Genomic DNA, 14,700 nt, shown 5'->3' on the forward strand with positions numbered 1-14,700 from the left:
TATACCGGGGTGAGATTTTACCCATGACAACATTAACGTGATTTTCTTTGATGCTGTTTTTAAAAGTTCAAATATTTCGTCTACTCGCGGGATATTTATAATCGGAGTCTCGTCACGTTAATTACGTGAATAACACGTGCTCCTCCGAGCGGATCGAATGCTCACCGACGGCCACTGTCAGTGCCACGAGCGAATATCCGGAGCGGACGGGATGCTGAATTAAAAAACAAGACGAAGTGAACGGGACGCGGACAACGATACATCATGCGTCTCCATACATGTTAAATTGTTTATTATAGAAGAGACTTTGATACGGCAATATATATTCGAAGATTTAACATTTAATACGTACTTTTATTTTTTCTGCTCCTCCCCCCTCTCCCCCGCTCTTTTTAGACCACCGGGCATAGTCTGGCATAGAGATGGCAACTGTCATTGCAGCACGGACATAAACCGCCTGAAAGTGGATGTAGCATGGACTTCCACCATATGCAGATTTTACCACCGAGACTTAAAAGTGGATGTACTATCGTAGTTCCCCTCTCAAAATGGATGCAGATGGCGTCCTTTCTCAGTGCGGAAAGTCGGTGTCGCAGAAAATGTCGTAGTGGCCGCTCTCAGGTTACTCTCTGCTCCCTGCATTTTACTGGTGACAGAAGTGACTTTAGTTCGTCTCGGATTGGGTACAAAGGCAGGTGGTAGTGCAGTCGACTCGGCATCATCATCTGTTAGTCGTCATATTGAACAGTTTCTGTTTATCAGTGACTTGAAAAGGTGTTTTGCAGTGTTTTGTATATTTAAGTGCCCAAAAAAGAGTATTTCAGTGTTATATAGGAAGAAAGAAGGACCAACGAAGGACAAAGAGCGTGTGGCATATATTCATAATCATAATATTGACATTTACTTAAGTATTTATGTATATATATGTGTCATTGTGTCTGTGCATGTATAAGCTGTATGTGTATGATATATGGTAGTTTTATGCATCAAATTTTTTTAACCACACCAGATACATAGCAAAAATGTATTTGACAGTCCGCAGTCTGCAAGTGGGACGGGAAAAATATGATGCATTAAACTTTCTTGTAATTAATTTTACTTTTATTGTAAAAAATATATTGGGTGAGTACAAAAGTTCGTGCGGAGTTTGTGAGTAAAAGTCACACAGTGATTAGGCAAACAAAAATCTTTATTCAATCAATGATATATTCTTCATCATTTTCTATAATCTTTTCCCAACGTTCTGGCAGCATACGGATGCCTCGATCATAAAAACTGCGCGGTTTAGATTCGAAGAACGAAGAGACGCCATTTTTTAAGGCCTCCAAAGAGTCAAAGTTTTTTCCATTTAAATAATTTTGCAATGACCGGAACAAGTGATAGTCAGATGGTGCGATATCAGGAGAATACGGTGGATGCGTTAAGACATCCCATTTCAGGCTCTTCAGTTTGCGCAGCGTCTTTTTCGAAACGTGTGGTCTGGCGTTGTCGTGATGAAAGACGACTCCCTTGCGATTTGACAAAATCGGACGTTTCTCTTTTATTTCTCGATTCAGATTGGTTAATTGGCGACAGTACTTGTCCGAATCAATCGTTTCGCCAGCGGGGAGAAGCTCGAAATAGATTATGCCCTTGTAATCCCACCAAACAGAGAGCATCACCTTCATCGGGTGCAAACTGGCCTTTGGCATTGCGTCACCATGCTCACCTGATTGTTTCCATGTCCGTTTGCGCTGAACATTGTTGTAGAGGACCCATTTCTCATCGCCCGTCACTAGTCGATCCAAAAACGACTCGTTATTGAGCCGCCCGAGTAAAGAAACGGCTGCAGAAATTTGCTTGATTTTGTTCTTCTCGGTCAGCAAATGGGGCACCCATATATCGAGCTTCAAATCGAATCCCATCTTTTTTAAACGTCGAAAAGCGGTTGATCGGTCAACGTTTAGTGCTGTAGCAACTTCTTCTGTTGAAATTCGCGGATTATTGAGCACTAAAGTACGCAAAACATCGTCATCGTCATCAATGTCAGAAGGTCGACCAGAGCGTGGCTCATCTTCAAGGTTAAATTCTCCGCGCCGAAATTTAGCAAACCATTTTTCCACAGTTCGTTTAGCTGGTGCTTCATCCTGATAAACATCCTGAATGTTTTTTACGGCTGCGGCAACGTTTATTCCCTTCCGAAACTCGTAAAGCATAGCATGCCGTAAATGCACTTTATCGATACTCATTTTTAAAGTGATATTTCTCGAAGCAGTTTGTATGAAAACAAATTATTTTTTTTTTAATAACAGCTGAAGACGTCACCTTTCCAACGTTATATAATATGTAGATGGAAGTATTAATGACAACACTTTACGACGCTTATAACTCCATCTATTGAAACTCCGCACGAACTTTTGCACTCACCCAATATATTCCGGTTAATATAAGTCGTGAAACTGGACCTAAGTAAGACTTACGCTTAAGCGAATGTTCTCTTGAAACTGAAAACATTAATAATAATAATAATGATAATTATATTTCTATTTATCTTTTTTTCTATACTATCTAACTATCTATCTATCTATTTCTCTATATCTATCTATCCATCTATCTATTTATCTATCTATCCATCTATCTGTCTATCTATTTATCCATCTATATCTATCTCTATATCTATCTCTATATCTATCTATCTATCTATTTATCCATCTATCTTTTTTCTTCCTATGTATCATTGCAACCTATCCTGTTCTATCCATATTTCTTGCAGATGCAAACAATGAATATTACATTAATTTTTATATTAAAATATATTTTTTATACTATAACATGCTGAATTAATAATTAATAAAATTCAACAGGTTATACTATAAAAACAAACACTTACGTAAAAAGATTATTATATTATTAAAAAGTTTGTATTTATATTTGACGGAGATCACCATTTTCTCGCGGTTTCCGTTGAGCAACAATATGCACGTTATCTATTCGTAAAATTAAATAATAAAGTCGTAATTGAAATATGATAAAACTAATTTCTTCTTTTACTAGACTAAATTTATTTTTGCTACGAAAAGAAAAATGTAACAATGGAATATCTTTTACAAAACAAATAACATTTCATTTAATTTTTAATTTAAATTTATTAGCATAAATAAATTATTCTGTCATATACTTTAATAACAAATCATTTTTAAAAGATGTATATATTGGCTAAGAGTGGATTTCTATTAACTTTTCGTCTCTCATTATAATTCTCTCTTCTTTATTTGTGCATTAATACTAAATATTCTTTATATACATATACACTATATATGTGTCATTTATTTATATATATATATTGGCATGTAATTAATATATTTAACTAAGCCGTAAGAACACGAGAAGAGAGAAAGAGCGAGCAAGTGCGCGAGAGAGAGGAAGAACGAGCGAGAGAGAGAGAGAAAGAGCGAGGTATAGGAGTAGCGAGAAAAATCTCGCAGTCAATCTCACGCAGTCAATAAGCTAGACGAGCGGGAAAGAAACAGATAATATATCGACGCTCGTCTAGTCTCCCATGTGCTACCTCGCGTGCGTGAAAAATAATTCCTCGCTTCGCACGTTCCCTTGACACGAGACGCTACCGCGTCTTTTGATGTCTCTGGAGCGTGAAAGATGAAAGAAAAGCGGAGAGATGTTCGCTTAGCGATAAGATCGCTGCTACCTCGCCTCGTGTTTACTGCCGCGAGCCGCTCAGTAGTGAGACAAAGACGGAACAATTGTCTGTCTTTTTCTAATCTACTATCCATTGCATGGAAGTAGTACGGACACGAACCTAGGCGCATTTTACTTTTATCACCGTGAAAGTGCGCCTAGCGGACGTAGTTTAGGCGCATTTTGGTCAGATGGCGTATTTAAAATGCGCCTAGCCGTATCCCCTGAAATACGGCCGGTGGCCGCTCTCATTCTTCTCTCTGCTGGCACGTGCCGTTATATGTGTGTGTATGTGTGTGTGTGTGTGTGCGTGTGTGTGTGTGTGTGGGTGTGTGTGTGTGTGTGTGTGTATACATATTTACTTATAAATGTACGTAACTTTGTGTAGCAAGGCCAGTTCTGTTAAATATGTATATATATATATATATATATATATATGCAGTTTCGATGCAGATAAATACCTTGCTTTTTATAATTAAGCGTCTTTATGTCGAACATGTATATCTTTGATATTCGTGTGTCGCGATCCGGAGTCGTGTTGACAATCCGACAATTGTACTTAACATGTGCGTAAGATCACGTATGAGGTTAAACGTAAACAACACGCACAATGTTGAAGTGGCGAGTGAGTGAGTGAAGAGTTTTGTATCTTGTAACCGATCGTTAGAACGCACAAATGCCTAGGCACGATGCGTTCCATAGAAAAATGCCCAATTATAGAGACTGAGACGAATTCGTTCTTTTCAGGCAGCTTCTCGGTGAGGCAGAGCAAGGTGGAGTACCAGAGTGTAAAAAGTGCAACTGTGAAACAAACCGGTCTCTTGATGCTCAATGAAGAATGTCAGGTGCCCGCTAACTCCGTGAGATGTCGCTACGATAACATTTTGTAGCGCCGGTTTCGTGTCAAAAATTTTCCGGGCGTATTAACTGAGCGAACGAGCGGCATTACGTTTGGTCGATACGCGCCGTCGGCCGTCGGCGTGTAAACGCAATAAATACGGGTACGATGACGGAGAGGGTATTTGCCATGGCCACCTGAAGCAAAAAGTACTCGTGTTCTCGTGCTGATGACTAAGCGGCGTTCCTCGTCAGTGAGAGACAAGTGGATCCAAGAGTCAACTCGTCTGTTGAGTTCCACGTACCGGAGAAGAAGGAGTAGACAGAGGAAGTGGACGAAGACTAAAGCGAGTTGTGATTTCACGCTTCTCGATAGAGGCATCACGAGGGTGTCGTGCGAAAGGTCAACCCCGGCGACTTGATCGTCGCGTGTGTGTGCGTGTGTGCGTGTGATATGCCGGCGCCCCACCCCCCAGTGCACAACAGCGCTGTTCACCCTTTGAAATTAACCCTCTGCCTCTGGCCCCGTGGGTGAAGTCCAGCACGCTGCCGTTGTCATCGTCGTCGTCGCGTTGTGTCGTGTCGTCGTCGTTGTCGTCCGCTACTATGTACACGCATTGACAGCGCACCACGCCGTCAATAAGTAGTAAGGTGAGCGGATCTCTTTTTTTTTTTCGTATGCATGTGTATATATATACGAAGCAATTTATTTTCGGTGCGCGTTGCTCCAGAGATCGATCAGCGACGTGGAAGACAAACGGTCAGTTTCTCCGTCTCGAGAGAAAAAGGAGTGCGCCAAGGACGAACTCCGAGGGTGAGGCTCGCATTGAGTCGATCCCCCTAGTCTTGAGAATGAGAAGAAAGGATTTTTTTATAACGAGAAGGGATTTTTTTATAATGAGAAATACTTTTTATAATGAGAGGAAGGCATTGTTTTTTATAGCTGTGTACTGTACAAGTCGATAATAAGAAAGAATTAATGATCATTTGTCACTAAACTTTCTAATATACTGTATGCTTAATTTGCATTTCGAGAAAAAATTAGCAATTGATGATTGAAGAGTATACTACTATTCTGGTATTTATAATTGACATGTTATGTATGAATAGCATAGTGAGTTAAACAAAACTATAATGCGTATCACTTAAGTATATATCTTGAAAAAAAGAATAATGACTCTTAAGAAAGTTGGTTCTTGCAAAGTTGAAAAGTATAATAAATTTCGAAGTTTAATGGAAAATTTGAATGCGATATTTCTTAGGGATCTTTTTATTTATTTAATTCGTAGATATAAAAGAATTAAATATATGCATCTTAAATATAAATTAATTTATTTCTACAATTAAGAGTCACTTAAGCCATCTAAGTTAACTTTATTTAGTGTTGATAAAAACAATCCATAAATATGCACAAGCTTTGTACCTAAATAATTTTAATTTATATATACTGTAAATAATTACAGCTGCATATCTTATCTCACACAAAATATCTTTATCTGGATTATTTTTTCCAATTACATGCTCTTAAGCTTTCAGTCTTAAAAATGAAGCATGGAAATATATGTCCATATAAAAGAAAATGGAAAGAAAAAAGTTATTTTGGATTTTTGGATTGGATTGGATTGGATTGGAGGCAAAAGACCTAAAAATAATGGAAGATAATATTCTTTCGGTATTCATCATCAAGTATAAAAGATATGTGAAGGACTCTCGACAAATTTATTGTACCCTTGACAACATGCTGAACCGATGGTGGTACTATTTAACGTGATTTATACACATTGCAGCGTACAACGTCGGCATATGACTCGAATACGAAATTGAACCTCGCCTTTGGCATCATACAATTGAGATTACATAGCGTGTATGCGATGTATATGCATAGATATATTTTTTTACATATACATGCATATTAAACAGGACCTTTTAAGATGACTAAAAAATTTTGAGATTCACATGAATCCAGCATTTACAAGATCAAATTAAAGTTTCAATGTAGACTGAGACAATCTTAATAAAAATCACTCAGAGGCTACTCTTGTGTTTTGCTTTCAATTTTACTCGTATGATACGACAAACTTTTTTTGGTTACATCAAAATAATGGTTCTTTTGTTGATGCAAATTTTCAACTTACACACATCCACTGATTGCAGTATGTACGCGCTGCAGATGCAGACTGCCTGCCAAGGCGAAGGTACTGGTGAGCCTGATGACCCCAGCAGCCTTCATCAGGAACCAGCACGACCTGCAACACAGGACTGTAGTTCCTTTGACATCGTCAGAGCCACGCAGGTAAAATCAGTGACTGAGTTGAATATTTGAAGAAATCTCTATAATCTATCTTGGTACTTCAAGACTGAATAGAACGACGTGTTTGCAGTATGGTGCATTGGATCGAGTGACTGAATTGGTGGAAGCCGGCGCCGATGTGAACCAGCCGGATTCCGAGACTGTGACACTGTTGCACTGGGCTGCGATAAATAATCGCAAGGACATCGTTAAATATCTCATTGCGAAGGGAGCTGTTGTCGATGCGATCGGTGGCGAATTAGCTTCTACACCTTTGCATTGGGCAACAAGGTCAGTGATTTAAATAGTTATTAAATAAATATTAAACCACTGTTATTTAATAAACCTAATAATTTCATTGAAGAAAATTAAACAGAATCAATTTCTAAACTGTCTTAAATTGACATTTGAGTTTCTCTCAGATATAGATTTAAGATGACTCGAAGATTTAACTCTTCAGTGATGTTTGTAGGCAGGGTCATCTTTCCACGGTTGTGATATTGATGAGAGCCGGTGCTGATCCAACTCTGAGGGACTCGGAAGGTTTCTCATGTATACACCTCGCGGCACAGTTCGGCCATACGGCCATCGTAGCCTACTTAGTAGCGAAAGGCGTGAATCCGAATATGCCGGATAGAAGTGCCATGACACCGCTTATGTGGAGCGCTTACAAAGTCAATAGGTATATAAAGTGCACCGAATTACTATTGTGCTACACACGCGGTTCCTTTTATTAGAATGGCATATATTGGTTACTTTAAAGTCTTTCTTTTTACAGTCTAGATCCAACGCGACTGTTGTTGACTTTAGGTGCGTCGCATTCGCTCACCGACAACTTGCACGGTAATACGGCTTTACACTGGGCTATCATAGCGAAAAACAACACGGCGATATCTATCTTAGTGCAACATGGAGCATCGTTGGACTTGCCCAATTTCCAAAACGAAACGCCGATGACGCTGCTGGGTCCGCACATCGGTGCCGCATGGTTGGGTTACAAAATCAGTCAGGAGATCAAAGAAAAGCAAGGTCGTACAAGAACATGGTGTAGAGATAAGGTAACTATATTACGCTATATGTATGTGTTTATATCACGAGTTAGATCGGAATGAAAGTAATATTGCTGAAAAGAGGGGAGGAGATAATTATGATTAGCAAAACTTTTCTATACTACAGTTATATTTCTTTCGATGGCTTAAACTTGTATTGAACTTGTATTGAAAAATTCATTTCACTCTGACATATATATTGAGGAGTGTAATAACAACCAATAAAATAGTTAAGAAACTACTTTACTTTCTTGCTAATTGACATACTTCTTCGACAATTAAAAATGCGATTAATATAAATTTAACTCTTAATTCTTTCTCTATACATTTCTTTCTGTTGCAGAGAATCCGTTGGTACTGCATGGTCAGTACACCATTTATAGCGTTTTATGTGATCGGTATGGTACTACAGAGTGGATGGGATTATTTAATAAAACTAGGTGCCTTCATCACCCTTTACGTAGCGGTGTATCTAATGAACCATTTCGTGTTCGACGAGCGGCTGTTTCACATTCTACCAATGTCGATTTATTTGGCAACTAAGGTGAGGATCGATTCCGAGAGATTCATTTCAGATAATCAAGAACGTGCTCGCACTTGTATAATTAGTTTTACGATAAGCTGTTGTGTACGAGATAAGTAATACTGTCGATAAAACGATAAGCTCAAAAGACTCTAGTTTCAGGTGTACAATACAGTGGACATAAAATATAATTCTTATAATTGATATTATGTAATATCAATATAAGATTTATGACTTCGATTTACAATTGATACTTGCATATCTGTTGCAATATAGTGATATTAATATTTTTAAATAAATGCGAATAAATATTATTCGCATGCGTATTAATTATTATCGACAAATATATCTTCGAATAAGATAAGCTATAATGAGAAGTATAGCTTTGTCAGTATTGTTATAAATATACCTGGAGAGCAGTAAATAGAATATACTCGCGAATATGTCCATAAGTTACTAAATACTTATATTGCATAAAGTATTTTAGTATTTGGCACAAGAAAGAAAACTTGCCGCCAAATTGTCGTGGGAAAATTTGTCGCACAATCGCGGAATACAAATAATTTTACATACAAATGTGAGACACGCAACACACACAGGTTTTACTAGAGACATAATTACGCTCTCGAAGATATTAACAATAAATTATATGTCCCTTCCAGATGTGGATATACGTCACGTGGATATTCTGGCTGGGAATCCATGCAGCTTGGTATTTATGGTTATTATTAGTTGGCGGATCCGTTCCACTCTGGATATGTTTCTTGCAGTCTTGGCGGGGTGATCCCGGAGTTATCACGGCTACACATGAAGACAAATTAAATGTATTTTTTGTTATTTCCATGGCATACAATACTTAGCTTTGTATATTTAGAGCTGTGGATGTATATTCATAGTAAACCCATCAGGGTGTAAAAATATATACAAAAATAATTACATCTTTATTTTGCAGACGATTATCGAGTTAGCAGAGACTGGTGGTTTCGAACCACAATGGTTCTGCAGCAGTTGTTTAGTCAGGCGACCTATGAGATCTAAACATTGCTCCACATGTGACTGTTGTGTAGCACGATTCGATCATCATTGTCCGTGGGTTAATAATTGTATCGGTAGGTGTTTATTAAACGTCACAATAATTTTTCAAAAAGACTATAATTTTTACAAAATCGAAAAGATAGACACCAGTTTTTAATATGCTATTTTCAGGTGCGCATAATCACAAATATTTCCTTGGATTCCTGGCATCTTTGCTAGGATTGTGTATCGTTATTTTATCCGCTAGTGTACAGTATTGGCAGTTCGAGTGTTGGTCAAACTTGACGAATGGGCATAGCGCGGACAACTATTTGGTAGCAGCGGCTACGTGCGACGCGTGGGTAATGTGGGTGGTGGCTAACACGTCTCTCCATTCCTTTTGGGTAGGAACTTTATTAGCGTGCCAATGCTATCAGGTACGATAATTTTATAATATTGTATATTTCATAAATTATTATGGACAAACGAAGAATTCTTTTACTTGCGGAATAATTTTGTACATATTGCGATCGTTCTCATCTTTCCCTCCAGTATATGTATTGTATATACCGCCGAAACCCGAAATCTCTTTCGCAAATTAATCGTACTTCAAGCTTTAAATATGGATGTTTACGGCGAGGGATATTGTTTGTTAATCGGGAAAATCATAATTATGAAGTAATATATATGTTGTCGAAATAAACTGTAGAGACAATTTTAATAATACATTTTAATAATACAATTTTAATAATACATTATAACTCTAACACAGTTATAATATATTTAGAGTCTCTTTGGAAGGTCAAAGTTACAACGTGGAGCAACAATAATATCTTATAAACTGTAATAATTATGTAGGATTACAATTATGTGATTACATGATTGCGCAGAATGTAATTATTTGTTATATTTACAGATTATGGTATTGGGTATGACTACGAACGAACGTATGAACGCCGGCCGTTACAAACACTTCAAACAAGGAAACCCGTTCCATCGTGGCGCGCTGCAAAATGCCGCTGACTTTTGTAACTTCAGTTTCTGTGGTGTGAAAGCAAAACCAAGCTCGGACTGGCTGCACAGCTTTGATCTCAAACAGAGTATCGAAAAGTTACCTTTGCTCGCGCAAAAAGATAACTTTCAGTATGTTTAGAGTTTTGTAAAGAATAAACTATCGTGAATATATTACTTATCGCCAGCCGTGAGAAGCTAATGTACACATATATACAACACACACACATCTACACGCGCAAATACAGCATATCACTTATGCCTGATGTACTTTCTTGGGCCACCAAAGAGTCGCCGCGAATATATAAGTGACTCGTGCGTGTACGGTAGTAATTAATGCATATACAAAGATTTCGCTCGCATATTCTCTAAGTAACTCTACTATAACAGTCGCTAGATTTTTCAACTCGTATGTCTTGGAATACCGTTATATCTCGCGAATGTGCATATCCCTCCTGTACTTTAATCCTTAAAAATATCGACGAGCGACCGAACAATTCGCACAAGTATTTCGTTCAAAGAACCTACTTCTACTACAATATGTCTTGAATCAATTTATAAATGAAGATATAATTCATCAGGTTTATCATTTCGATTGCATATAATTTTTTTTGTATTTGTAGTATTAAGATTTGTTTAAAACGAGTAAAATTTAAAATATTGTTGGCAAATGATAATTCTTCATTTCTTAAAGCTCCTGCTTTTTTTATTGTTACCACTTTTATTAGTGACGTTATAGACGAGAAAATATGGCTGAAAATTTTTGCAAGATATAGTAAAAAAGATATATCCTTTAAATAGCACTTGCTACCAATTGAACAGATTTGATAATTGATAAAAATTAATATGATGTGTACGTACTTTTTGATTACATTTTGTTATTAATTTTACGGCTACTTAATGATCATATTAGAACAAGAAAAAAGTTTTTGAAACCTTTTACAAATTTTTTTATTTCAACATATTTTGCATGAATTTTGAGCTGCATTTTTGACTTCTGACATTATTAATTAAGGTGGTTGAAAACCCAAGAGATAATAGCATATTATAAATAATTGTGGTAATAATTTGTTTTGATTCATCACTGATCATTTTATGTTTGATTTCAATATTACGATCTATGGATGACTATTTGAAGTCGAATACATTCAAGAAGTAAATGCACTTAGAGCCTGAAAGTATATATTATTCAGTGAATGAATTTATAAACTAAAGCTGATATAACACACATACATATACACGCATACACATGCGCGCGTACATACTAATTACATGTAACTCAGCCTACAAGATTACCATTGTAAATTATTTTGCCATTGTTACATCGCATAATCAGAAATTTGTCTATTCTCATTTGTGCAAACATTCGAGAAATATTGACGATATGCTTATTCTCGGAAAAATCCTTGCAATTCGTGATGGTAAAGCGTATAAGTAAATAAATTAACGTATTAAAAAATGCAGAGGAATAATTGAAGTTCCTTTAACACGCAGCATGAAGCAAGTAATTAAATATGAATAATGCAAAGATCACAGTTCGTATATAAAGTGCAAATGAGATAAATAAGAATAATGTGGCCTACATGATATTGCTATAAATGTATAAACTATACGAATTAGAACGTATAAGAAAATCGAACGCTGCGCGGTAGAGAATTACAAGTAAAAGTAAAAAGAAAAACTGCATAATAGTTATTTACGCTATTTATTCCATTGTTCGTATTTTTAAGAGACTTTACCTGATTTAAGTACCATGTTGTGCTTCTTGAAATGCATTTACGCGTACTCGACTTTGTAGACTTCTGTTAAAGATCAACTACTATCTCTATCGGTTACTGTAACATTTAATATTCGTCATATAATGTGATCATAAAGTGATATTGCAAATTATTTGTAATATTATTAAGGATCGTTATAGCTTATAATGTATCATGCATATCTCGTCGAGAACATTTAGATCACAAAAATATTGCTTTTTATATGTTAAGCAAAGAGTAAATCTAGAATATCGTTGAAGTAACAGAAAAATTATTTAACGTCACAAATTGTAACAAGTGTAGCGCTTTGTTTATATTATATCTGATACTTAACTTTAAACTTCTAATAATTTTCCAAATTGTGTGTACAAATTATCGCGATGGAATTTGCCGCTTTTACATTCCAGAATTAATAATAACATTTTATAACGAGAATATAGAACGTCAATTCTTGTATCTCGAATATCTTCGTACATCTCAACAATTTCTTCTATGATTTTGAATATTCGCGCATTTCCGCTCGATTGTTTTATCTTGATACTTTAATCTCAATTTTTATAACACTGTAATTTCTGTATACACAGATGTCAGTCGATAAAAAAATTGAGTATTTGCGCGTGTTCGGTTTCGTTTTATGTGGTTAATATGTACGTGTAAATATATATATATTTAATTTATCAGTTTTTCTATGCAGGAACAATTATATTACTTTTTGAAAGTAATATAATTTTCCAATAAAAGGACATGTCATTTCATTCGATGAGATAGAATGTGCTGTCAAAATGCATATTTTTGTATATTAAATCTGCATTTTGATTGATATATCTAATTTCAAGCATTGTTTAAGAACTTTTATCTCTCCTAATAACGATAAATTCGTGCTTCGATTATTATATATTGTAAACGCTACATATGTATCTTATTCCTCTATAAATAGTTATGTGTGTATCAGCTTTAATTCAACGTCGAATTTAACTTAAGGATCTTATATGATTCAACCAATTGTCTTCGAAATTAATCGTCAAATTTATATGCATTTTACTTTAGGTTCGATTTGTCACTTGTATTTCATTCATAATTGATATAATTTCATACTTGACAAATTCATGTACAGAACGAATGAGAGACACTCGTGTACAAAATGTTGAAACATACAGATAGTTTTAATATGGATACACCTAACAATTACAATCGCAAAAAGAAAAAAAAAAGGAAAAGTGAAACACAAAAGTGAATATTCCATGTCAATGTTGTTAGAGCAAAGAGATACGTGTATAAATATAATATAAATATAGTAATATAAAAGAGATGAAATCGATTATATTGTAATATCGATTTTACATTAGATGTAATTTTTGCGTTTACTCATCAAAAGGTTTTCCTCGCGTGAATCGGATGAGCGGATCCATGTGACTTTGCGTAATTTTGTTTTTTCAATCTAGTCCAACTGAGATTAGTAGACGACATAATATAGCATTGATATATTTTGATGATTGCGATTATCTATAACTGCGTTGTGATTACTTCTTATACAGGAGGTTTAATTGTTAAAAAAAAAAAAGTATTATCTCAACCTCCTGTACATACTATGCGATATTTTAAATAGTGAAACACGATTCTTTGGAAAACGAATTCAACGCGGGATAGCAAATAAGAAGCCCTGCCGCAATTTTTGCATATATTGTAAAATAAATGATATTAAAAACGTTCAATTAGTTAGTGACTCTCATTAATGAAATCTAAATTCGTAGCATCAAGTGAAATTTGATATATTTGGTACTTATTAATGCATAAATAAATTCATTGATGGGAGATAATAAATAACACCGATTATAATAACTAATGTGTTAAATTCTGAGACACTTAATAAATTGTTACATATCGCAAACAGCTATTCATATTTTGACAGCAGCACGTGAAAAATTTGTGCAAAATATATATAGCATATATCAGAATAAACAAACGCAGCTTATTTTTATTGTGAAAAATATAATATGTTATAAAATAAGTCATAACATTTGACTAATAATTCAATGTTATTTTATATATTGATTCATTAATTACGTAATATCCTATATTTCAGATACAATTTTATAATAAGAGTCACCTAACAAAGACCACAACGATTAGTTATTTATTGTGCAATATATGAAAATTATGTGTTAATAATTGCAGTAGGGCTCTAATTTTGACATTTTTTTTCAGTTTCGATTCTTATTGTAAGTCATAAATATCGACGATATATTGCAAAGCAAAAGAGAAAATAATACAACAGAGGAAAGATGAACACGTTTTTACATGAAGAAGAAAATGAAAAAGAATATAGATGTCTCAGCGTTGTAAAAGATATGTACACACGTGCAAGATATTTCTATCGTTATTTATTAAGCTTCATATAAGTGAGATAATTTACTATAAGATTGTAACAAAAATATATATATTATAAAAAAAATTAATTCCAAAGTATTCAGCTATATAATTCACCACTTGTAACACTTTTATTATCACTGTGATTTGCAAAATAATTTGCGGAAAAGGAAAAAC

The 14,700-nt window shown here is 35.2% G+C and overlaps 1 protein-coding gene across 2 annotated transcripts; it reads left to right on the forward strand.

Annotated features, from left to right (window-relative positions):
• The first annotated feature begins 4,618 nt into the window (after positions 1 to 4,618).
• Positions 4,619 to 10,573, forward strand: Hip14 (palmitoyltransferase Hip14). Of its 2 annotated transcripts, none has more exons than XM_011146328.3 (10): positions 4,619 to 5,163; positions 6,667 to 6,805; positions 6,894 to 7,093; positions 7,275 to 7,484; positions 7,566 to 7,860; positions 8,195 to 8,395; positions 9,037 to 9,198; positions 9,327 to 9,483; positions 9,581 to 9,825; positions 10,305 to 10,573. In XM_011146328.3, exons 2-10 carry the CDS (start codon positions 6,668 to 6,670, stop codon positions 10,539 to 10,541), a joined length of 1,845 nt encoding a protein of 614 aa, XP_011144630.1. In that variant the 5' UTR covers positions 4,619 to 5,163; position 6,667; the 3' UTR covers positions 10,542 to 10,573. The 2 variants fall into 2 exon arrangements, with proteins under 2 accessions (XP_011144630.1, XP_011144631.1); XM_011146329.3 differs by having other exon boundaries at positions 4,622 to 5,163; positions 7,581 to 7,860.
• The last annotated feature ends 4,127 nt before the right edge of the window (positions 10,574 to 14,700 follow it).

The sequence above is a fragment of the Harpegnathos saltator genome, unplaced genomic scaffold (assembly GCF_003227715.2).
Source record: "Harpegnathos saltator strain DR-91 unplaced genomic scaffold, Hsal_v8.6 scaffold77, whole genome shotgun sequence".
Classification (NCBI taxonomy): Eukaryota; Metazoa; Arthropoda; class Insecta; order Hymenoptera; family Formicidae; genus Harpegnathos; species Harpegnathos saltator.